The 27,597-nt window shown below is 37.4% G+C and overlaps 1 protein-coding gene across 6 annotated transcripts in view; it reads right to left on the bottom strand.

Moving 5' to 3' along the window:
- Window positions 1-6,236: 6,236 nt before the first annotated feature.
- LOC140157511 (DNA polymerase theta-like) overlaps window positions 6,237-27,597 on the bottom strand; it is a 54,085-nt gene continuing 32,724 nt past the window's right edge. Inside the window, exons 20-30 of one of the 6 annotated variants that reach the window (XM_072180731.1) lie at window positions 26,346-26,499; window positions 25,582-25,742; window positions 24,364-24,543; window positions 17,712-17,918; window positions 17,020-17,110; window positions 15,372-15,647; window positions 13,391-13,575; window positions 12,083-12,194; window positions 10,725-10,849; window positions 7,954-8,092; window positions 6,237-6,590 (exon numbers count right to left, since the gene is read on the bottom strand). In XM_072180731.1, the coding sequence (XP_072036832.1) occupies window positions 6,352-6,590; window positions 7,954-8,092; window positions 10,725-10,849; window positions 12,083-12,194; window positions 13,391-13,575; window positions 15,372-15,647; window positions 17,020-17,110; window positions 17,712-17,918; window positions 24,364-24,543; window positions 25,582-25,742; window positions 26,346-26,499 (1,869 nt within the window). In that variant the 3' untranslated portion in view covers window positions 6,237-6,351. The other 5 variants (XM_072180728.1, XM_072180726.1, XM_072180727.1 and 2 more) reach the window with 5 other exon arrangements.

Below are 27,597 nucleotides of genomic sequence, written 5' to 3'. Positions count from 1 at the left end.
ATACAACCCCCCAAAGCCACCTGAAAATGCACAATAGTACAAAATTATGGATCATATGCAGTTTAAGTGTTAAATTAAGATAAGTCTCTTAACACGGCATGGTTTCACTCTGTCTTGTTTCGTACAAGTATACAAGTGGTGTACTATGTTTCATGTTTTATTTATTATAGAATTCCAGTTGAAATCCATACTCCCCCCTGGATGGAAGACATGACTTTAATCATCCGTACAGGGAGTATATGTTACAAAATGGAGTTCCTCATTCTGGTAACCCTGTTTGAAATTCACACTCCCTGTGTGGGAGATTAAGGTCATGTCTTCCATAGAGGGTGTATGGATTTCAACTGGAGTCACCCAATTTGTATTGTAGTAAAAGGAAGTAGTGTTACTATTTAGTATTGAAAAAGAATTGTATAGCGGGAAATTTCTATGAGAATTTTATTATCACAGATAATATTTTCATTATCACAGATAATATTTTCATTATCACAGATAATATTTTCATTATCACAGATAATATTTTCATTATCACAGATAATATTTTCATTATCACAGATAATACAATCATACCCCTGTTGATGCCTGTATGTGGGTTTCTGACAAAATTAACCTCATATTTGGCCATTTTAGATTAAAAGTGTCAATTTTTGTGCGCTTTGTGCAATTTTTTCCACTTTTGCACAGTATTTCACCAATTTGGCTTTAATATGGAAAAAATTTTTGCACGCATTTGTACCCTAAACTTATTCTGTCGACAAAAAGTGCTGGATTGAGTATCCCTGATGTCAAAAAGAAATCTATGCCACTGCAGGAAAAGCAAGGGAAGAGGTTTACGCATCGTACACTGGAACATAGAAATGCTCTAACATTACAAACTAGCTCACGAGATCAAATTAATGATGCTTATTATATCAGTATACGGGGGAAAGCAAAAACATGTATCGCACAATAGCACATTAGGCAGATAAGTCAGGTTTTTCTCAGACTTGCATGATTATGTTCCATTGTAATTTCATGTTAAAATGTGCTTGTCTGCATTATGTGGGTCTTCTTTCCCCTGTTCAGGACAGCTAGAACTGCAAAAAATGAATCCTACGAATATTTCCTGCTAGTACAGTGATGTAGGCATAATTGTGGGGAAGAATGTTTTATTGCGCTATCTGGCATCTACATGCCAATCATCAAGTCATCTGACCCTGGGTTACCCGCGGGTCACATGACTAGATGTTTACCGCTCCACCTCAGTATCTGATGAAATCCCATGGATGTGGGATGAAATATCAAGTAAGCCAAATTGTTGTTGAGAGAACTGTTTAAAATCTCTGTTTATAATGTTTTATTGTGTTTTATTGTGTTTTCATGATACAGTAGTGTCCCCTGTGTTTTGTAATCACAAATGGTTGACGGTAAGGTGAACGAATGTGAATGCAGTACGTAAATGTGCGATGCAGCTGGAACAATCGGCACTGATGAATAGCACCAAATTGATGTCGCTCATTCCGGTAGCACATTCATGTTCGTTCACCTATTGCCGTCTAATATGCAGGAGGCAGTCGTAAGTCAAATTCACTCCTTGCATGGTTACGCCATATTGGGTAGGGCCTCAAATTGGTAATAGACATGAAAGAAAGAATTCTGTCTGGTTCAAATCCTGATTCATGTACACTACATGATCAAGGCTCTTTACCATCAAACTTGCAAGTAGCAAATGCCAAAGGTTGGAGCTACATTATGTTATTCCAAATGAAATCCATACACTTCCTATGGAAGACACAACCTTAATCTCCTACACAGGAGGTATGGATTTCAACAGGAATAACCCATTATGTTGTGTTTACAGCAATCATCTTTTAGCTTAGCTTCTAAATGTAGCTACAATTTTGGTAGATAATTCTGAAAGGTAATTTGGATAGATCAGTGTTTAATGAATAGTTTTTTCCAAAAACATCCATATGTACAAAGAACTCACACTTTTTGGAGTCTGCAACATTTTAAAACCTTGGCTACTTGTATGGTTCTTAGTAATGAGTGATGACTGGTCAAGAAAAATAATTTACAAAAATTACGATTTTCGAAATGTTGAAACTCAAAATATTGAGTACTTTGTACATAAAGATATGAATTTGGAACTTCAACAAGTAAATAATTTGGTAGATAATGTTGTATAATTTTTGTTTTCTCATTTCTTTCTGTATGAAAGCAGTAATTTAAATAAATAACATAAACTCACGTAATTAATGTCTGTCTTAATTTTTTCATTCAAAGGAAAGTCCAAGCTGTTGTAACCCACCTCTCAAACTGCCAAAACATCTTCACCTTTGCAAATGTCATATTTTGAGGAACAAAAATTACAAACCTTAGATGGTCTAGCTATATAAAACGAGCAGATTTTTTTAAGGTCATAGCCAAAACATGGATAGGCCTAAAAATAGCTTAAATAGGCTATTATAAATTAAAGGGGAAATTTCACTTCATTTGTGTTTTAAAATAGTTTAGAAGTGTGAAAAAACTACACAAAAACACTAACACCCAGCCTCACTTCACAAATCTGCAATTATTTAGCACCAGAAATATTTATTTTGAAACTTCATGTGATTACAAAATATTGAGAAAAGTTCTGCAAAGAAAAAAATATGATCGGGCTATTCCATTTTGAAGTCCACACCCCCTGTGGAAGATGACACTGTTATCTCAATTCCAGTTGAGCTAAATGATAAATCCCATGGATTATTTGTGACGTGTCATGTCAAAAGGTGACACTTTTGGGCAGGATCGTAAATGGAGAAATAGCCAAAAATCTGCCCGGGTGATTTTTTCACAATTTGGGTTTGTTACGAATCTGTGATGTTATTAATGTTACAAATATTGTCTGATAGTTTCAGACCGAATATAACTGGCATCTTGTATTTTTGAGACATTTTTCAAGGTAATTCCTACTCTCAACGTTGTCAATAATATTTTTAAAGGCCGATATCTCAATTTCCAATTTTTAATACCATAACTTACTTAACTTAATATCTTCACTTAGGAATGTCCGATTTCATTGGGGAAAACGGCGTTGTGGAGCAAAGTATCTTTTATGTAAGATATGTAAAAACCTCAAAAATTGATAACCTGCCCAAAAGTGTCACATTTTGTTAGGTTTATGTTAAAATCCAGGTGAAAATTGTTGAAATCCCCCAATTTGGGCTCTATTTAGGAAATTTTGTTTGGAAATCCAAAATCTTCCACATTGTTTTCGGATGGAAATTGTTGGATCTGGTGCCTGTTTCACAAAGACTTACGATCGATCTTATGATTGATTGAATAGGGGATTATGTGTGGTAAATCAATCATCAGATCCACCGTAAGGTTTGTGAATCGGGGCCCTGGAATGGCTGAATTTTGTCAGGATTCCAAAATCTTCCTCAAGGATGCATTGTTTTCAAATTAAAAAGCCCACTGCATACACAAATATTAAGTGTTTATAGCCATAAGAACCAGCCTTTGACTTCTAAACAAAATATCAAAACCTACTTAGTAAAGACCAAAGTTCTCCGTTTTGTAAATGTTCAATTCTGTGTTATTTTCCATTTTCTAAAAATAACCATAAAAATTTACCCACTCTAGGGAAATCTGATTTTTTTTCATATTTAAAAACACTGAAAAAAATGAAAACAGTATGTTTCCATATAGAAATTATATAGAAACATTGAATCAAAAATGGCCATTCACATTCAAAATCACTGGCATAGCCAAAGAAAAAATGTCATGAAACTGCAAATATATGACCCCTACAGGCAAGTAATGATCAATTTCAGTGAAATATTTAATGGGTTTGTGCATTCTGTTGAATGTATATTGGAAATTAGATCCAAATAAGCTTAAATTTTGCCTGTTTGCAAAATGCCATTTTCTGTTTTCTACTTCTGTGAAATTTCTGTTTTCCATAAAACGTAAAACTTCGGGCTTTACTACTTGGCTAATGATATTCAAATACATACTAAAATTGAAATGAAAGAAGTACTACATTTATCAGATAGATTATTCAGTTAGTCTAAAAATCTACTTGGCTAATAATATTCAAATACATATAAAATTGAAATAAGTACTACATTTTGTCCAATAGATTATTCAGTTTGTCTAAAACCTATAGGCTAATAATATTCAAATTCATACAAAAATTGAAGAAATAAGTACCACATGTTGCCCAATAGATTAACCTTAGGCTAATAATATTCAAATTCATACAAAATTGAAATGAAATAAGTACTACATTTTGTCCAATTGATTATTCAGTTTGTCTAAAACCTATAGGCTAATAATATTCAAATTTGTACAAAAATTAAAGAAATAAGTACTACATTCTTGCATGGATTATTCAGTTTCAGTCTAAAACCTACTTGGCCAATAATATTCAAATACATACTAAAATTGAAGAAATAAGTACCATATTTTATCCAATAGAATATTCAGTTTCAGTCTATCACATTATCATAGGCTATTATATTCCAATTGAAATCCATAAATCCTCTATTGAAGACATGACCTTAATCTTCCCAACAGGGAGTGTGAATTTCAGAGGGGGCTACCTGAATGGGTGATTCCATTTGAAATCTACACCACCTGTGTGGGAGATTAAGGTCATGTCTTCCATAGAGAGTGTATGCAGTGTTCGAAATATGCCTCGAAAAGTTACAGGCCAGCCGGGCTTGACCTTAAAAAATTACCGGCCAGCCGGGCCGGCAACTAGATGCCAGTCAGGAAAGTTACCGGCCAGGCCAAAAAGTTACAGGCCAATGGCTGGCTGACCGGCCCTATTTCGAACGCTGGGTGTATGCATCTCAACTGGGATTGTCCTATCCTTTGTCGTCTACCTACTGCACATGTATATTGTGAGATGCATGTTAGTGCGAACTGAGAAACTTTTTTGTATCATGTTGGACTCATGAAAATACTTTCGCGCGATTTTGGTCATGTGCAACTTCCGGTGTCTTTATCATGCCGTTGTGTTATAGGCTTTGGTGTTCTAAATATATGTGATCAAAAACAAAGGCGGTCAAACAGTCAATTTGGACACATGCGCAGTTCCCCAGATTCTGGGGAAAAGTCTGACACTTTTTACAAGTTTCTCCATTGTCAACTGAACGTTGACCGATCAGGTTGACTGAGGGCAACAGTCTAGTTTAGCTGCTTCTATGTGGTAATGACAATTTGACATTTTTAATTGCACAGAAATGTATGCACTGAATAAGGTCCATACTCAACAGCTTGTCCCATATCACTGAAAATTTGACCTGGAGCACCCCCTATAAGACCAAAGTCATCTCCACACTGCCCCAGGTAGGTTCTACATTGACTTTCAGTGGCAGTTATTAAAAGTGTACTGTCTCCATTATACTGCCTGCAGTTTGTCCTTCAAAGATTCCCTAGAAGTGTAAGAGGGAGATTCCTTTAAGTCCAAAGTGTCCATACTACCCCAGGTAGATCCAATATTGACTTTCACAGGCAGTTATTAGAAGTGTTTGTACAGTCTCCATATACCGTATAATTCCATCTACAAGCTATTATGCCTCTAAACAAGGTTTTGGTGTTTTTTTACAAAAAGGCAGACACACTCCACAAAAACAATATTTGGAGTTTGAGCAACTACATTACTGATATTATATCACTCATACATAAATTCTAGACAGTTCATTGGTTGCTTACCATTTATCATTTTTACTATCACCCTCTCCGTGTGATAGTCTTTACCATCACAGTGTCTGCCGTAGTGCGCCTGCGCCAAGCCGTGCGAGGACTCTTAGACTACCGATTTAGTTATGGGGTGGATCCCAAAATGTGAAGTATATCACGGCAAAACATGGTGTTATGTTGATGAAAAAATGTATTTCCTACCTTAAATAGTATTTTAGTAATATAATTTACGTATGAGTGATATAAAACAAATATTAACTGTCTTAAATTTGTGTAATGGTCGAAATATAATCACTCGGTGAAAGATGTATTGTTCCATTCCACTCGCCGTTCTGGCTCGTGGAATGGAACAATCCATCTTTCACCTCGTGATTATATTTCGACCATCACACTCATAGACAGTTAATATTAGTATACTGGCAGCTGTACAAACATGTACTATTTTAAGACCAATCTATTGTAATATTTTTGTGGAGGGTGTCTGCCATTCGTCTGTTTGTCAGAAAAACCCTCATTTAGAGGCATATGCTGAAGACGGAATTCTACGGCATACACCACACCCACAGACTCACTGGAAGTGTGAGAGGGAGATTCCTACAAATCCAAAGTCTTACATTGGCATCACAGGCAGATTATGCCTACAGTTTGTCCAAAGACCCACTGGAAGTGTGACCCCTACAAATCCATAGTCTCCATACTACCCCATGTAGGTCCCATATTGACTTTCACAGGCAGTCTCACAGATAGCTTAATAGCTGTTTCCATTTCCATCTTAACAAGCTGTGCTACTTGAATCACATCCTCCTGATGTACTTCATAAATCAACTCATCGTGTAGCTGCAACACCAAGAATGCTCCAGAGGGAGGCATGGATGATTGTTGGGTCCTCCTACTTCTTGTTCTTTGTGATGAACCTGAAATATACAATTCATTACAATACAATTACTCCACTTTAGTTCAAAAACTTTCATGATGTAGCAGTACTAGGCAGTCACAAGATTAAACCTTGTCAGCCATGAAAGATCATTTCTACCATCTACAGCCCAATTATGGAATTCTCTACCTGTCCAAATTCCAGCCATTAGGTCAAAGGGCCAGCTTCAGCAGGGAGGTTAATCGCTTTATGGGTGCATCCGCGTCAGCAGCTTCAAAATTATTTTTGACAAGAATAGCGACCACCTTTCATCTCTCAAAGTTATGCCATGTCATAAAGAAAAAAAAAATTCATGATACAGATTTTAGTCCACTGATGATAATTATAAACTGCGTTATACCACCCCCCCCCCACACACACACACATCGGTACCCCTACTACGGGTGTACGCCTCTAAACTTGGACAAAGTTTACGACTATGCAAATGCAGATGTCTGAATCCGCATTCAATTGACATACTGAGTAATATGTTTTTCGCCATTTTTGTGTGGGGGTGTATGTGTATAAAATGCAATTTTACCTAGCAACTGTGGACGGTATACAGTAAGCAAAAGAATTAAGGTAGCAGTTGTGTTCACCGCTGTATATCCTAAATAAAAACAAATGTGTCACAATTAAAACAAGCAGCTGATGCCTGTACTCTTTAGCTCTAATTTAAGACCTTATTTGTTGATATTGGTTGAGAATTAAAGAAATGGTAGTCCAAAACCTGATGAAGATAAGAAATAAAAAGTTGCACTTTTGTGTTCTAATCAATGAAAGCATGACGCTAGTTTTTCATGCTAATCAATGAAAGCACAGCGCTAGTTATCTTGTTCGCGAACGCTTTGTGTACAAATCAATCGAGCATGCAATGTGGCAAACTGCAACTTTTAAATTTGCATCTTCCTTGGGTTTTTGGATCGTCGTGTCTTTATTTCTTGAACAATGTCAACAAATGAGGTCTTAAATTTGAGCTAAAAGATGCAGCTATTGGCTGTTGGTTCCAATTATGACATATCTGCCTTTGTTTAGGATATACAGGGGATGAACGTAACTGGTACCTTAATTTTTTGGCTTACTGTATTTAATGCACGATAGAGGACGTATCTCGCAAATGCATTATACCTGCAATTGTGGTCGTTTGCAGAACTCCAAAACCGAGGACGGTCCTCTTTGCAGAGTAGTCCACGGTTTAAATATGAAATGTCATGTGCGTGTCCTCGTTTATCGGTAAACACACCCCCACACACCCCTAACACAAATAACAAGAAATCACAGAAACATTACAGATATTTATTTTGGCAATCTCCTTTTAATGTTTAAAATAACCCATCTTTCAAATTAAATGCATTTAACAATACCTGAGTCATCTTTATGTCTGTGAGTGTGCCTTGTGTTGGGAAACTCTTCTGCAAGCCTCTTGTCAATATTATTCATAGCGGTCTTGACTAGGTCTGCTGCAGAGCCTTGGATGGTTGTGTTCACTGCTTGTCTCTCAGCCTGGAAAGCAAAGAGGGAAATAAATATATTCCTATAGCTGCATGGATCTGTATACAAACTGGCCTCAAAAAGAAAATTTTTCACAAGGTCATATCTTAAAATCCTGTCCATAAAAATGAACAAAAATTACACACAGGATTACTTCAATATCCTACTCTAAACACATGTCAGTAACCAAGCAGTTGTCTAACTGACACAACAGTAAAGTGCACTGACACGGAACAGCTTTCAGGACCACATTCACAGGCGAATAATTGGAAGCCAGCAAAAGAAATTTAAGATCCTTACACAGGTCATTATTTCCAAAGTGTAAGTGAAATAGTGTGGAACAGGGCTTCTTCTGCTTTTCACACACTTTCTTCAAGAAACAGGTCTTGTTCCACACTATTCCATTTACTCACAGATTTCTTGTGCTGGGTGCCAATTATTATAAACATGCCAGGAGATCCTTCCTATACCGCTTTCAATGGCCAAAACCCACAAGCTTCCCAGGGCTCCGCCTCCTGAACCCCTGCCAGGGCCTTTGCCCCTGGCCCCAACTAGGGGCCCTATAAGGCGGGACCCTGGACACCACCCATGAGACGCTATACTATATTTGGATATTGTGAATTTTGTTCATTTTGAACAATTCCAAGTAAAACGAAGTTGGTTTACTCACGCTTTAGTGACGTTTCACCACTACACTAGTGGCTTCTTCAGACTGGCAACTCATCACATCTGACTGCTTGCTTTTATAGGCAACAGGAAGCACCGTAGACGACGTGTTGGAAATAGTACGCAAAGGAGAAGTAGACAACCTTACAGAACACTTAAATTCCATCGACCCTACCAACAGTGTCAAGTTTACTTACGAGCAAGAACAAGAAGGTTCGATTCCTTTCCTCGACACCTTAATTACTAGAAAGCCGGATGGATCAGTGAAACTCTGTATTTACCGCAAGAAAACGCACACTGACCAATATCTTCAGTTCTCCTCCCACCACCCTTTACATCAAAAGCTGGGTGTTGTTAGAACGCTGCTAGACAGGAGTGACGCGTTGGTTACCGAGGAAGCGGACAGACAAAAAGAGGAGGGTAACATCCATGAAGCGTTGACCACATGCGGTTACCCAGATTGGTCAATCAATAAAGTCAAAAAAGACAGATCCACTCCTAAGACAAAACTTTCCTCCAAACGAAAAGATGATAGCGAAAAAACCAAAGGCATGGTTGTGGTTCCCTATATAGAGGGCGTATCCGGCGTGTGTCCAGGGTGTTTAAAAACACGGATTTTCCACAGCCATGAAGCCGCATCGCACCATCCGCAATATGCTCGCCCATCCAAAGGATAAACTTCTCCCTCAACAGAAAGCGGAAGCCATTTATGAAATACCCTGCGGTGACTGCCCATGTTCCTACATTGGTGAAACTGGTCACCCCTTTGGTATCCGACTAAAAGAGCATCAGAAAGAGGTGGAGAAATTTGAATCAAAACCATTTACTCGAGCAAAACGCCAATCATCTGTCACAGACATTCACAAATCCGCCATCACTGATCATGTAGCCTCTACAAATCACTCCATCAACTGGGAGGACTCAAAAGTAATTGATCGTGAAGCAGACAAGACCACCAGGTGGCTGAAAGAAGCCATCTGGATCCGCCGAAAAGGACAAGACACTCTAAACAAGGACGAGGGGCCTACTCACTCAACAACATCTTTGACCAACTCATCACGCCTCTCACGGTGCTTCCTGTTGCCTATAAAAGCAAGCAGTCAGATGTGATGAGTTGCCAGTCTGAAGAAGCCACTAGTGTAGTGGTGAAACGTCACTAAAACGTGAGTAAACCAACTTCGTTTTACTTGGAATTGTTCAAAATGAACAAAATTCACAGTTGATATCAACATTCCTAATGAACTTGTTCAAAGATATATTTGGATATGTTTTCATGTTGTAATGTGGTACTTCGCAGAATCTATTTGAGAATGCCTGAAAATTAACAATTAAACCAACCAGACCGGTATAACAATTGAAATGACAGCCATGTTGGAGGACACTTTAAGATAGCTTAAGATGAAAGAGGACCAGGTCTCTAGATCGATTCAATAACCATTCATACCTATCACCTGTTTTATATAGTATCATACGAATTACCCATGGTACCTTACGGAGGACAAAATTTTATCTAAATGAGGATGACTCAGTCATGAGTGATGTTGTATTGCATACCCTCTATTCACTAAAATTAATGCCCCCTCAATAAAAATCCCCATTTTTTAAACTAAACCAAGGATTCTCGAGTACTAATATACTGTAGGATAAGCCACTTGTTTGCGCAAATGAAGTCAGTCACAGATTCAATGCGTGTTCATGCATGTGATGGCTTGCGCTGTGTAAGGGATTGAACCTGTGGAAGAGGTGATGCATGTTTACTTCATCGGTTAAAAAAAATTAAGGAGATTAAGGTCATGTCTTCCATAGCAGGGTGTATGGATTTCAAATGGAATTGCCCAATACGGTACACCTGATTAACCTAATACTACTCACATGATTGCGTGCCCCTGCATTGGTGTCGTGAATAGCAGGCAAGTTACGTCTCCTTCCCATGATGGTGGTCACATAGCCATACTATATGATATAATAATATACTCACATGATTGCGTGCCCCTGCATTGGTGTTGTGAATAGCAGGCAAATTACGTCTCCTTCCCATGATGGTTGTCACATAGCCATCCTCTCGACATTTCTTGATGGTATTTGTCATGTAAGTTTTCATACCTTAAAACAAACAAAACAAAACAAACAGGTCATCAAAAATTTGACTTCCCCATGCATGTTGGTTCATTGAAGTACCTTGCTTTCTGATGGTGATGGCCTCCTTTATCCATCTTATATCACTCTCTTTTCCCATGACCTATTGATGGAGAAAGTGTTTAGCAACTCTGTTGCCAAACAGTAAGCAACGACTGATGTTCAACGACAGGGGCGTCGCTAGACCAATATGATTCGGGGGGTGTACAGTATGGTTTGCCGACGGAAATTTTTGGGTTGGAGTTTAAAAAAATTTCAAAATTTTTTTTTAAACTAGTAACTACTATACCATTCACAGTATGTCTATTACGTTACAACAACACAATTACGTAACACATGATTAATCTGTTATATGGCTCTCACAATTTGCCGACAATCACACATACCTTTGACTACATTTGCCGACAGTCACATGATTTTGCCGACAGCAGTCAAATTTGGCGGACAAAATTGTGTATTGGGGGGTGTCACACCCCCCCCATACCCCCCTCTAGCGACGGCCATGTCAACGATCATCACATCAACAGTGGTATTCAGAAAGATAACTAATAGTTATCGAAACGTCTGCACCTAAGTGTGTTATTATAAAGTTCGCACAAAAAGTAACGCAGCTGTTATAAATACACCTATAGCTTCAGAACTAATAAATGTTCCCACAATATTTCAACATAGAGAGGAGGATTTATTTACACGCATTTTGATTCCCCATTTGTCAAATGTCGTTCAATATTAACAACACAGTAGTGTTTTAAAGAAAAATACCAGCATCTAGAAGTTGCAGTTTACAGCGATCAATGGTTATTATGCCAGCACTGTAGCCATTATCTTCGCGCTTACTTCAAATCAATACAAATAGCTGAAACTTTTAAATTCAGGTATTTTTCTTTCAAAACACTGCTGTATTGTTAATATTGAACGAAATTGGACAAATGGGTATCACAATGCACGTAAATAAATCATCCTTCTTTTTATGTTGAAATATTGTGAAAACAATTACTAGTTCTGAAGCTATAAACGTATTTAAAAAAGCTGCATTACTTTTTGTGCAGACTTAGTCTTAACTAGTAAAAAATACAGTTTATCTGAACAGTCCTGATGAATATATTCAATTTTCTATTTTACCCACGACAGAGTACCATACGTACATCCATCTTCTTTACTTACTCCCCTCTTTACATACATTACAACAAAGACACTTACCTTTGTATTGCATCTTGAATGTCTCCATAAATGCTGCTCCATCTTCTTCACTCACTCCCAGTGTCTCACCAAGAGCTTTAGCACCAATACCATATATCATACCATAGCACACCTACAGAATATAAAATGTTTAGATAAATGACATTACGTCGGCAGAGTGCTACACTATCGTAAGTGCAGTAAAATGTAATAGCTGCCTTTTGTAAAACACATATTGTTTGCAGCACAATCCCCTCATCATGCTCATTGTAAAGTGTTGATGTTCTGTTTTACTTGCCTGATGGCCACTAAGCTAACCCCAAGATATCACCTTTACATGTAGTTGGGTGTTATTCTAGTGTTATTGGTGAAAAATAAGTACATTTATTGAAATGTTGCAAATGGCAGCTATAACATTCTATTGCACTTACGATAGTGTAGCACTCTGCCGACGAATTTAATGCTTCTCCAACTTATTCTCCTGTAGCCCAGCATGCCTGGAATTCCGAACATAATATCCCTACGATCACAATTAATCGACCAAGATGAGTCTAAGTTCGGACGAGAAGTAAGCGAGGCATGCCACATGATAAATAAGAGCACTTTGAACAGAGACAAAAGGAGATACAACAGTGTATCTCTGAGCTGACTGACACCGTCTGGTGTCAATGGTTCAGAAAAGGGCAACAGCGCCCCACGTGTCAGATGTTGAGCTGACGACATCCCTGAGTAAACTGGATGAAAGCTTCCCCTCTTGGTAAGCAATTAAATGTTGTGAGAAATAAGGCAATAGGACCAAATTAGTTTCATCTTTCGATCGACCATAGTATAATTCCTCGACCCACCATCAATGCTTGGTCGATCCTTATTATTTATAAAATCAATTAATTGACTATCTTTAATTGTGATAACATAATGAATCTTAACATGTAATGATATTGATCAATACAAATTAACTATTAATTGTGCTAATTACGATAAATTAGTTGATATTTCATTAATAACGGCATCTAATCAGCATCGACAGTCTGTCCAAAAATCAAACAAATTTGGATATGGTGCCTATGAATCGTAAAACTCTTCGTCATTTTTAGTTTGATTTTTGAAGAAAACAAAAGAACAGTTTGCTATAATTTGGTTCACTTCAAGTTCGGTGACGTCAATACTTTTTCGCGATTGCGCTGCAAGTGTGCCGACAAATCGCTCTTGTGCGTGTACACTTTGCGTGATTAACTTGACGCGCGCAATTCACAGCTTAGGCCAACAAAATACGCACATACGTCACTACCAAACTTGAGGTGAACCAAATCATAGTTTTTTTCTACGCACCTGTTTAGCCTGTTGTCTTTGTTCAGCTGTTATCTCGTCCGCTGTTGTATTCTTCCATTTAGCTGCTATCTGTTTGAACACATCTCCTCCTGAGTTGAGTATACTTGTAAGCTTGCTGTCTTTGGCTAGATGGGCAAGTATACGGAGCTCTAATTGAGAATAATCTGCAGCTATTAACATACCACCTGGTAGGAATAATCAGATCATGATTATGATTTGAGTCTACTTGTAAGCTTACTGTCTTTGGCTAGATGGGCTAGTATACGGAGCTCTAATTGAGAATAATCTGCAGCTATTAACATACCACCTGGTAGGAATAATCAGATCATGATTATGATTTGAGCTTACTGTCTTTGGCTAGATGGGCTAGTATCACGGAGCTCTAATTGAGAATAATCTGCAGCTATTAACATACCACCTGGTAGGAATAATCAGATCATGATTATGATTTGAGTCTACTTGTAAGCTTACTGTCTTTGGCTAGATGAGCTAGTATACGGAGCTCTAATTGAGAATAATCTGCAGCTATTAACATACCACCTGGTAGGAATAATCAGATCATGATTATGATTTGAGTCTACTTGTAAGCTTACTGTCTTTGGCTAGATGAGCTAGTATACGGAGCTCTAATTGAGAATAATCTGCTGCTATTAACATACCACCTGGTAGGAAAAAACAGATCATGATGAGCAAAATATGATTTGAGTATACTTGTAAGCTTTTAAACTGTCTTTGGCTAGATGGACAAGTTACAGAGCTCTAATTGAGAATAATTTATTGCTAGCAACATACCACCTGATGGGAATAAACAGATTATGATCAAAATGAGCTATTCCGGATGACATTCATACACTCCTTATAAAAGACATGACCTTAATCTACCACAAAGGGGGTGTAGATTTCAAATGGAGTCACCCAATTCAGGTAACCCCCAATTGAAATTCACCCTCCCTGTGTGGGAGATTAAGGTCATATTTTCCATAGGGGGTGTATGGATTTCAATTAGAATAACTTGTTTTGGAGCAGACGACCCTGAATGGGTGATTCCATTTGAAATTCACACTCCCTGTGTGGAAGATTAAGGTCATGTCTTCCACAGGGTGTGTATGTATTTCAACTGGAATAGCCCAATATGATGCATTTTCATATCTATACATTAAGACTTTAAAGAATCTGGCAAACTGAGTTTTAAAGTGCACACTGTTTATGTTCTGCGTGTAATGCGTTTTGCCGATAACAAGTGCTTAGCGCAACATGTACAAGCATTTGTAATGGGTAACCTTAAGGGGGTACTACACACCTGCCCAATTTTGTGTCTATTTTTGCATTTTTTCTCAAAAATTATAGCGCATTGGGGACAAGCAAGATGTGTATATTATAGGGGCAAGGACTATAACTACTGCACTGGAAATTTTATTTCAGCACAGACAACAGTTGTGGAGTTACAGTCAAAAATGAGGGAAAACCAATATTTGATCAATACATCAATAACTACTTGCTTTGAGTCGCTGAATTTTCAGTACAGTAGTTGTAGTCCTTGCCCCTATAATATACATATCTTACTTGTCACCAACCAATGTGCTATAATTTTTGAGAAAAATGCAAAAATAAGCAAAAAATTGGCCAGGGGTGTAGTACCCCTTAAGGAGCCATATTACCGTTGTTTCAGACTTCTGCCAATAAATTGTAAGAGGTAATTATTTTGGTTTCCAACTATGACAAACCAAAATGGCGGATTTACCATGGCAATATGCACTTTGTTATTTGGAGCCTAGACTCCTTTAACTAAGTCAAATTCTTTTGGTTCATACATTACTCCCTATGATGATCATTATGGTTTACAGAAAGTTATTGATTATCATGGTGACTAATCACACTCCCTGTGTGGGAGATTAAGGTCATATCTTCCACAGGGGGTGTATGAATTTCAAATGGAACAGCCTGTTGCACTGGAGTCTACAGTGTTTAATTCACATCTCACCTGGATAGGGACAGAAAGCATGACGAACGCTGACAGCAAAAGACGGCTCCTGTGACCCTTGACCCATCTGAACTTTCTGTTGTACCCCTCCTCTGCCAGCATTTCTTGCGGCAGCACCCCGTCGTCCCTTGCCCCTGGTGAAGGGACTAGGTGCATTGAGACAGGAAATAGATGGTGCAGCACCTTGTGGTGGAGACTCTCCAATAATGGAAGGCATCTGAATCTCAAAGTCTCTTGGAATAGCTTGAAGATTGGGATCAGACATTGCAACTCGACCTACAGAGAACAAAGATCAATGAATGATTGGTGAAGAAATCAAACAGGTTTCATTATCATTGAGGTATAGGACTTTTTATTTTTTCGGAGAAGAGCAGGTAAGGCAACTACTTGATTATATTTCTACATGTTCATACTACATACTCTGAAAATTTAAGAAAATTCGCACGAGTCCGGTTTTTTTAAATCACATTTTTGTTCCTAAAATGGGGGTTATAGCGCCCTCAACGGGCACTCTCTCCATAGGGATACATGTAAAGACCAGTTATAGACAAATGGCCCTAAAATAAAACGGACTCGCAAATGCGAATTTCCTCAAATTTTGCATATGATGTAGATTTAACATCTGGAATGTAATGCAAGTGATGTCGTTGCTGCTCTTCTAAATTCATTTTTAAAATGTCCGCCCCAGACCAAGGTGTGTACCAGACTAGTGAGAACAAAGGACGATAGACTGGTGACTTCTCACAACAATCTGAGGACAGTGACCTTTACAGCATTACCATAAGTCTTTATAGCAATATGCTTTCTAGGCCTTTATCTTTGATTAGTAATTGAAATAGTATTTGTATTGGGTTGTTATAGTATTTATGATTTTATAGTGTATTATTATTTTCCCAAACCTTTTGAAGGTTGTATAAAGCTAATAAAAGTTGTAAAACTTTAAAGCAATACACATAATATTTACATAGCGAATAATAACACTTTATTTTATCTTTAAGTTTTACATAGCCTCCCCTGTGACAGCAGCATTTTTCTTCAATAGCAACGCCCATGATCCAATATGTCAGTGTGCACAATACCAGTGTAATACATGAGGGAGGTTGCGCCTGGCCTCACCTCTTTGTATTGCCCTATAATTAAAGACAGAGATAAAAACAATTTATCGCGTCTGATGTCACTGTCAATTACGATCCTTGATTGGTTTACACAGGTTAATCAGCGCCAGAAAAGGAAGACCGATCTATCTGGTGCTGATCGGAGAAAAGGAATAGCAGCAAATGGTGAAAAATTACGTACTTTTACAAGGCAAAAAGCAGCTTTTCTAGGCATTGTGGACATGGTGCCTTCACCAAAGAAAGTTTCCTACTATAAAGACCTAACTTTTGAGATGGTTTGCATGTCGAAAGGTGCAAAATTAACAATAAGGCGCCCGGTTATAAATCTGCGTTCAGCAAGTCATCATCACGACACTTGTAAACAAAACATGCTCGAGTTTGATTGACAGATGACGTCAGACGCGATAAATTGTCTTTATCTTTGTCTTTCATTATAGTATAGACGTTTTCAGGGCTTGATGAAGAGTTCAAACACAAATAGCACTTTTATATACTTGCTTTGATGCTTGCACTTTGTAACCTTTCATACATACCTGTGGCAGTGTGCATTTGACATACACCATAAATTCTATCCATACCCAAGCCATCATGGTAAACTTTCTCCTTTTGCAGTGGAAAAACAGTCTAAGAGATTGAACAGAAACAAATATGAACATGTTGCTATTTTTTAACTTGATGAGCAGGGTAAAACTAAGACATGCTGCCTTTGCTAGAATTGTCAACATTTTTAAGATATTAGATAGTGTCATCTATTAGTAGCTTCCAAAAGTTTATTGTTCATCTTTCTTAAAACTTGTAAAAATAAGATATGAAATTATCACATACTTTGAATTCTATCTACTTATAATGTATCTACATCTATGTCAGATAGCTAGGGGGCCATGTGGCAATGGCTTTACAGCTGTTCGTATGACCTGGTCAAAGTTAAACCCAGTCCAGTCTTTGATGATATCAATCCACATCTTCTTTACATACTTTTGATTCATCTATCATAATTGTAACTTTTTAGAAAAATCTAAGCAATTATTGCATTTTTTAAATCAAAATTGGGCTATTCCCATTGAAATCCAAACACACCCCTATGAAAGACATGAACTACATCTTCTAGTCAAAGGGAGTGAGAATTTCAAATGGAGTTACCTAAATGGGTGACCCCTGTGTGAGAGATTAATGTCATGTCTTTCGGTGTATGAATATCAACTGGAATATCCCATGGTAGGTTTACCTTAGTGACAGCAGCACTGATCCTTCTCCACTCCAGAATGACCCCAGGAAGCTGATGAAATGGTTTCAGTTTTTCCAGGGCATCCTTGGAAGTGCTGAAGTGTTTGGGAAGCTTGAGACGACCACGAGTACCTAGAGTTTTGCGGAATGTAGCGTTGGCTTGTTTTGGATCACCATTAGGGGGTAGTTTCAATTCTGCATACAAAACCTGATTGATAAAGAGTATGATTTGTAATTTATGATTTCAACACAAGATTAGACATACCTCAAATTTTCGGTCGTAACTTCGACCTTCATCGGGAGACTGGCAACCCAAGTTTGGGATCAATGACCTTTTGGACACTTGACCCCAACACTTGGTTGTAGACTCTTGGTAGCTGGTATCGTACTCTCATGCTAGTATGATTTGTATTCACTACCTCTAACTGTGTGATTGGTTAGCTGCCCTCAATTTGATCTCACAGAAACAACAGGGTTCCCGCACCTTGAAGCCTTTAAAATTCAAGGACTTTTCCAGGACTTTCAAGGTCCAAAAGCATGATTTTCAAGGACTTACCACAACACAAAAATCATGATGCGGCTCTCCATGTGGCACTTATTAACCAAAGTGACAGCTCCTCTCCACTCCCCAAATTTGGTCAAAATTATACTTTGGGTAAAATTTCAATTTTCAAGGACTTTTAAGGACCTTGTGCAAATTTCTAGGACTTTCAAGGCCCTGGAAAGGTGTTTTCAAATTCAAGGACTTTCAAGCCGTAAATTCCCTAAATTGTATTCTGAGTTACAGTGTAAAATGTGCATGACAGTCTAATTCATCGGTAACACAAGCTGGCGCGACATCTATCTCATTTTGATAGTCAAACACCAATCAATAATCATATTGTTGAAGTGGATAATAAGCTTCTGCCTTATATGGCTATAGCATTTTTAATAGCTCTGGTCTTTGTTTGCTTTGACTAAAACCTGTTCAAGTGATGGTTACCAGGCATTGTATTTTGTATAGGTATGTATAACCAACAATTAACAATGAGAGAACTTTCTTGAACCTTGTTGACTTGGGGATGATTTGAAACGACCGCCAATTTGACTGTTTGATATTTATTACCAGAAAGTTGGAAAAAGAGGCACACATATAGAACCGAAAAAAAAGTACAATTTTGTTGAAGGAACAGAGCTCAACAAACCATAACCCCGCTTCTGGATATCGTTTGAAGTCAAATGATATACCATTTTAAAGCTTATGATTTATATTTTCTAAACACGAAATAAAACAAAATTGACCGGGGGAAGAATTTACGGCTCATTCGCCGTGTACGGTCACATATATGCATGTAAAATAAGTAATTTTTTGAAAAGTGGATTGATTTTGAATGAAAACATACAAGCGAAGTGAAACAAAAACATTTGCACATTTTTACCAATTAAAATGTGACCGAAATAAATACACACATGACCGACCTACTAATAACTTGAGAGGTTTGTCTGCCCATAGAACAGGGTTTTGGTTGTTTTCATTGCCTTATGACATACTTTTAAATCTGTCACAAAAATGCAACCAAAGTCAATTTTGACTTGTGCGTAAACATGTATTTCATTGCAAATCTGCTGAAAACTTCTTTGGAATTAAATTAGTTTCTGAGATATGAATAAGAATAGTTTGACAGGATAATTTAAATACCGTACTGACGCGAGTATAGTCCCACCCCGTTTTTGGGTGAACATTTTTCAAAATTGGGGGGTGGTATTATACTCGAATTTCAAAAAAAAAAAAAAAAAAAAAAAAAATTTTTTTAAATTTTTTATTTTTGTAAGTTTTTATTTCTTCGGTTTTGTAGTGTCCCTGGACCTAGACCTAAATGCTAGGGTCATTCATGGTTGACCTAAAAAAAAAAAATCAAGATGCTTTGTATTTTTAATATGAAAATTGATCATTTGTTTTCATGTCATACTCTATTAATGATTTCAAAATGCATTGAATTTGAATGCATTTTGAAATCATTAATACAGTATGACATGAATACAAATGATCAATTTTCATATTAAAAATACAAAACATCTTGAATTTTTTTTTATATTTTTTTTTTTAGGTCAACCATGAATGATCCTAGCATTTAGGTCTAGGTCCTGGGACACTCCAAAGCCGAAAAAATAAATAACTTTTTTTTTTTTTTTTTAATTTATGAAATTTTTCGAAAATTTGGGGGTGGGACTTTACTCGAAGGTGGGACTATACTCGTGTCAGTACGGTAATAGAAGTCTGTGAGAAGTCCTACCCCCTTATCCTCCTCAATGGTGTCATCAGCAGGACAACATATAAACTATTCAACATTGAAGTGTTATGTGTATTATCACTATGTCAATTGGATCACATTTTTGAAAGTCCTAAACCATGATCAAAATGATTGCTACAAAATCTATACCACATGTACTTTCATTGCAGAAGGTGCTTGATCCAGTTACCAGGGAGTTATGAAACCACTTTGATGGTGAATACTTGGTTCAACTATAGTACGTTTAAGGGACCCTTGGACTATGTTTGCCGGAAGAGAGGTAGAAGGTTAGATTTGAGGTGCATGTGCTTGGTTAAAATGTTAAATGAAAGTTTATACTTGGCCTAGCACCTACGGACATGCGCAGACGTGTGACGATGTTAACCTTGCATGCATGCTTCATACCTAATTCATTTATTTACACACACCACACGAGAAGCATATCCGGAAGGCTAGCTTCGGGCGACGTCGCATAAGATGCTGGTAGATGCAAGTATGAATACAATATCATCCAAATGTATAATCTCTTATAATCTTTAGGTCCGAGAAGTACTAAAGTTTGTAAATGATGTTCTATATACGTCAGTGGAGAATTATAATATTCCACCGCATCCGCAGTAGGCATATATGGTACAATGTCATTAAACACTCGGACAAGTATCCAGAATCAAAGGTCTTTTGACAGCAACGGTTGAGTACACATTCTCTAAACGCTGGATAAATAGACAGATTTGCACTACAGACCTTTAGTTCAGGCCACGCACACAGAATATTTTGTTTACTCCCCCAAAAAGCATTACAAATGCAGGCGTGCATTAAACATGTTTAACACCAATTGGAAAAATCACAAAAGTACTAACAAATACTTTATAATTCAGAATCATATACTATATTAAATATAAGTTGTTCCCACAAAGTATTCTTCACACAATTGATATATTTCCCATACCATTATAGTTGATATCAGAGCCTTCATCAACCATCACACAGGTATTTCGTATCTTTAAACATGGCAACAAAAATATCTGTGACATTATTTCCAGCTTGAAAACTTTCTTTGAAAAAGCAAAAGTGGAGGGAAATCTAATTTTGTTTTAGACTATATTTTCACCAATACAAGTTATAAGCCTATAATGTAAAGGTATTAAAGGAAAAGAAATACTAGTAGGTATAATATTAATCATATGAAGAAGAATATCAAAGAAATCATCCTACTCGCACATTACACTTGAGGCAGGCCTGTATTATGATTATAGGCCTACGGTAAAAATACTTAAAAGATAATGCTAGTTACGCTAAACAAGAAACTTTTCGTGCTTGGCTGATCCTCACTTGATGAAGATCATATTGATTTATTTTCTACAGAGATGCCTCCTCTCCAGCCCAATGGTACGTTCAAATCGATCGGTTGGACGTCCAAAGGTCCCGTAAACGTATTATAGTAACAGGTGAAAATTATTTGGTTTCTATAAATATGAATATCAATTAAAGGGGCATTTCGTGATCCACAGCCTCATCCCCCACTTTTCTCAAAAAAGTTGAGATTTTTATATCACTGGAAACCTCTGGCTACATAATGTTTATGTACAAAATATTTCTTGCAGATTAATTCGTTTTGCAAAGATATCGTGAAATTTGAATTTCAACACAACACAACATTACAACACATTGTCTATGGAGCAGTGTTATACACATAATCATGCATAACTCGCAAATGCAAAATCTGAATCAACTGAAATTTTAGGAATAGGCTTTTTTCGTGGATATGTACTGAAAAATGTCATAAAAAGAGGATGCTAGGATCACGAAATACTCCTTTAAGTCCCAATTTATGCTCACATGAATTCATCAAGTGGGTGTCAGTCAGAATATATATGGTCAATTCCAGCGAAAGCGGACAAAATTCTCTCTATGTTAACTTTCCACTTTAAAATGTCATTAATAAAGGAAATCACGTTATTGATGGAGCATATCATGTCACGTCCAATGTGCTCTCTTTGTGCATATAGGCCTTTACTAGCAAGTCATACCAGGGGACAAGTTATGATAGTTTAAATGATTTGGAGTTACCCACAATTCAAAGATAAAGCACCATATATGTCATTGAATGTCCTTCAATCAAAATGAAATTATTACCGTTAGAAAGACGTTTGCATGATCTCTCATCATATGTAAAACGATTGAATTCCACCAAAGTTTGTGGACTCTAGAGGCCATTAAGTCAATTTGGCTAATAATTTTGTTACCAAAATAAAAAAAATAAAATGATCGTTCTGAAAAATGTTGAGTGAATATGCCATAAATGACTATATCATGAAACGAAGTTTCGTTCTATAATTCTGAGGTCCAAGTGATTATTTTATGCAAATACGTTTTACCCATAAAATTCCATAAAATCAAATTTGACGTTACCCACGTATCAACTGTTACCCACGAGTCCAGCAAATATAATCGCCATAACTTAAATTAACATTTAATGACTTTGGACACTGAATTTAGTTTGACAAGCGCTTAAAATTGTAAATCGTAAAAATACGTTCACCGCTTTAAAAAAGAATCTCTGACGGTTTAAACTTTTGTTACCCACGAATCCCGAATAGATGCTAACCTTGAAAAATAAGGAGATTGTTTATTTAAAGTTTAAATCAGCACATATTCAAGCCATGGGTATGCTATAATTTTGACAGTACTTACAGTTTATACACCTAAGAAACGCAAACCCCAAACGGTACTATAGTACTTATAGCTTTACCCACAAATTCGGCGTTACCCACGAATCCAAGGATTTACCTCGTAAATTATATGTTTCTTATGCATCTTAACATTTTGAAAACATGCGAAATAGGTTCCAAAACAGTCCTGTTTAATAGCGTCCACTTGAAGGTATACTGAAGCTGCATCATGAAGTTTTGATTGATTATCCTAAATTACCATTTTTTGGGTAAATGCAATTAGTTAGAGAAACGGGAATCATTGAAACACAATGGAGGAATAACCGCATGGTGGTTTCCAACCTTCTGTAATAGTTTCTATTTTGCCGCTTACCAATACATACCTTCAAATATGTGTTACCCACGAACATTTAGGTTACCCACGAATCCCTACTTAAATTATAGTTAACAATGTATTGATAGTGTTTTAGTTCATAGGAACTGTCAAACACGAGTTAATAGAATATTGCTGCATGAAAATATGGAATGATTTTACTAAAATAATAATATAAAACTGTTTGCTCTGTCTATTTCAATTTGGCAACTTCATTATTCTCAAAACTTTTATACCCAAAATGCCATAATGATCCATTCTAAATATTCCATGTAGTCTGTATTTTGATTAAAATTCATTTTAGTGCCATTGCAGCCTGAATTATTGACATACGGAAAAGTATTTTTTATTTTTATTAAAAAAAGTTAATAGGAATTGCTATTTTCCAGACGCTGTTACCCACGAATCCATCCGAGATCCTCATCCTGTGACGAGATACAAAATCTAACTTTATATTTATATGAAGCATTTATTCTAATCTTGCGAAATAATACAGTAATGTTAAATGACAGCCACTTTGGAAAGAGTTCAAGAATTGACACAATCTTAACTGTACACCTGGTTCTTTCTTAAAATTTGTAATAACCAAAATATTTCTTTGTAGATATATGTAATAAAATTCTATTTTACGCTCAAAGTCTTCACGGTTTCTAGTGTATATGAGTCACACATAAAATATTGAAAGATATTAAAGAAAGTGCAATTTTATGGCGTACAACAGGTGAAAAATGCTTGAATTCGTGGGTAACATGCATATATGCGCATTTAACACTTTATTTGGTCTAGCAAGAAAAGTTATTTTTCAATCCGATGGCACTTCCACCTGATGATTCACTAGACATGATCGTCTCATTTGATAAGTCTAGAATTGAAAAGGAAAACATTTTCAAAATGGCCCCCAGAGAGAATTTTGGCCCGCTTTGGCTGGAATTGACCATATACAAATTATATTTTGGTGCAGGTGCTGCACATATCAATCTAAAATAAGATAAGAAGTCTCACTTTAACCCTAACCAAACCCATGGTTTTTTGCTCATGGAAGGGAAAGAACAAACGAAAAAGGATCGAAGATGAACAAAGAAATCGCTTGGCACCCCCATGATTTGGCCCTCTGATCTCTCGCATGCCACGCACAAGATCACCGGCTTGTACCCAAGGCGGTTTTGCTGGCCCGGCCAGCCATTCCCTGGGTATATATGACTTGGGCTGCTTGCGTCATCGCATCACATGGAATCTATGCATGCACAGTGCTTTTCATAGTGAGCTTTAGCGACATTCAGTTCGGTTCGGGTTAAACATATTTAATATAATTCTTAGAGGCAGATATTTCAGACTTACCTGAGCAATTTCATCTGGTGATGTCAACACAAACCCATGTCCAGCCATTTGATAAGCTTGCTCTTCTAATGCAGACAATTTAGCTTGCATGATGGTCGTCTGTGTCTGGCATTCGTCTGAACTAAAACCAAACCCATTGAGCTCCATTCTTGCTATTGTCACCTGGCTAGGCATTTCGACCTAGGTTGCCACAAAAAGAAAGAAAATTGATAAGCAAGAAGTAGGAGAGGTCCCATGCTCACGACATTGCTATAATGGGTGATTCCAGTTGAAATCCACACAACCCCAATGGAAGACATGACTTAATGTGCGATTACCTGAATGGGTGACTTCGAAATTCAGGTCATGTCTTCCATGGGGTGTATGGATAGCCCATTGCCGACTCTATATTAGAATAACCTTGAGCAACGTTTCATTCATAAATTATTGTGGGATGCTACATATGTGATCCGATCAAGCAAAATGCATCGTTTGTAGAGCAAAATCTAGATTCATATATCAGTTTATTATGTATATGCCATGTTAGACCATTATTTTGATGAAAACGCCATCACAATTGGCAATACTGTTCCAGAGATATAGCCATTTTAGTGTTGATCAGAACAATACACACAAAGGAAGTTGAACACTATTATTGGCTGTGTCTAAAAATCAATATTAGTGACAAAGACTCATTTATCTTGATCGCATCACATATATGAATAGTTAATGGTTAAGATTATTTTTCAACATACATTGGAGAGTGTTATCCTCCAACCTTAAAAAATTCACTTTTCATGCCAAAATGCTTGATTTTTAGATGTTTGTCCCCCGCCCCGAAAAAAATACCTGGTACTGCCGCTGATTGTTACCCACATAGTGCATAATCGTTTATGTTCAAATTGCACATAACTCAGCATATGACTTGAGTAGCCCATCTTCTTCTTTCGCTTGGTTCTTCAATGGCGTCATATCAACATGTGAAAAAGCACCGATTCAGTAGATGCATGCATACCCACACATAAATTATGATGTTTGCATACCACATAGTACACAATCATATCCCCATGGCACATACCTCTACATATGACTTGAGTAGCCCGTCTTCTATCAATTGGTTATTCAATGGTGTCATCAACATGTGAACGAGCACTGATTCAGTAGATGCATGCATACCCACACATAAATTATGATGTTTGCATACCACATAGTACACAATCATATCCCCATTGCACATACCTCTACATATGACTTGAGTAGCCCATCTTCTTTCAATTGATTCTTCAATGGCATCATCAACATGTGAACAAGCACTGATTCAGTAGATGCACGAAGACGTCCTGAGCCTGGATTTTGAGCTGTAAGTCCAAGACCACCGACACCAACTCCGCCACCTATGTCTTTTATCAAATGAACAAGAAATACACAAATCAAATATTTAACTTAGTACCACTCAAAAAACCTGAAATCAGCAGTTTATTTACAAGTTGATCAAACAGTTTGACCAGTAAGCCCTGTCGTCCTTGTTCATGGTGTTTTTGACCCCTACTTCTTATCCAGAAATCTTCTTATGACCAACTCTTAAATAAATGACAACCAGGTAGTTTGGTGTCATTATCACAACCAGACAAAGTTTTCCTAATTTTGCAAACATCTAGAAACACTAGAGCGGCCATGATTCATGACATGAATTGAAATGGGCTAGTCCAGTTGACATCCATACACCCCCTATTGAAGATATGACCTTAATCTCTCACACAGGGGATGTAGATTTCAAATGGAGTCACCCATTCAGGAAGACCCAGTTAAAATTTACACCCTATGTGTGGATGACTAAAGTCATGTCTTCCATAGGGAGTGTATGGATTACAACTGGAATAACCCAGTGTTTCCAAGCACCAAATTTGGATCTGAAAAAAAAACACACCAAAAAACGTTCTACTAATATGAATAATGAACGACCCTGATAAATCTGTGTCAAGACTTTTGATTTATTCCCTTACCTTCCAAGAGATGTGTTTCCTGGGGCAGATATTGTGTCACTAACCCCTGAAGATTCTTCTCCTTAGCACCAGGGTCAAACAGCCAATGGGCAACTTTAGGATCCCTCACAGGTCCTCCTAGTACTATACCACATGAACGAGACAAGGCTTTGTACTAAAAGAAAGGATACACAATACATGATTGTTAGATATGCACACATTGCTTTAGCACCAGGGTCAAACAATCAATGAGCAACTTTAGAGTGTCCCTGACAGCTCCTCCTAGTACTATACCACATGAACGAGACAAGGCTTTGTACTAAAAGAAAGGATACACAATACATGATTGTTAGATATGCACACATTGCTTTAGCACCAGGGTCAAACAATCAATGAGCAACTTTAGAGTGTCCCTCACAGCACCTCCTAGTACTATACCACATGAACGAGACAAGGCTTTGTACTGAAAGAAAGGATACACAATACATGATTGTTAGATATGCACACATTGCTTTAGCACCAGGGTCAAACAATCAATGAGCAACTTTAGAGTGTCCCTGACAGCTCCTCCTAGTACTATAGACGAATCAGACGAGCCAAGTGATGGTCAGAATTAAGTCGGCCATAGCTGGGACCATCCACGCCAAACTAGCTTAGTTCATTTGGATTGCGATCCAAGAAGCCCACTATTGCGAGCGCATCAGAGCGTGTATCACTTGCGCCACGTCACATGAGCGGTAAACGCTGCACGCCTATGATACTGGCATCGCGTAAAAATGGATGGAAGGCCCCCAGCTATGGCCGCCAGTGAGGTGTAGGAATGTAAAGTAGGTAATGGGGATACGCATCCTGCACAAGAACAAATAAACACAATGGGGAACGATTGCTCGCTACAAGAGGAAACTGAATATATTTAATAAGAAAGAATGAACAGTTTAACCAACCCAAAGAGTTACAATTAAACATGACAACAAATAAACACAAATCCCGACCGGCACACAACCCAACTTGAAAAAAAAGCAAGGGAATGTGCCGGCATGGGAATCGAACCCACGACCTTCCGATCTCTAGACGGACGCCTTATCCATTAGGCTACCAGCTCCCACTGATAAACGGTGGTTAAAGCTGGGTCTAATGTTTTAGCAGTCATGGTATACAATACACACACACAAGTAATACGCAAATACGCATGTGCAGGAGATCATTATTGATGCTTAATCGTTTCCCCAGTATAATTATAAGTAAAGTAGGTAATGGGGATACGCATCCTGCA

The sequence above is a fragment of the Amphiura filiformis genome, chromosome 7, assembly GCF_039555335.1.
Source record: "Amphiura filiformis chromosome 7, Afil_fr2py, whole genome shotgun sequence".
NCBI classification, from domain to species: Eukaryota; Metazoa; Echinodermata; class Ophiuroidea; order Amphilepidida; family Amphiuridae; genus Amphiura; species Amphiura filiformis.
Note: the sequence above shows the minus strand (reverse complement) of the source record. Positions and strands in the feature narration are given on the sequence as shown.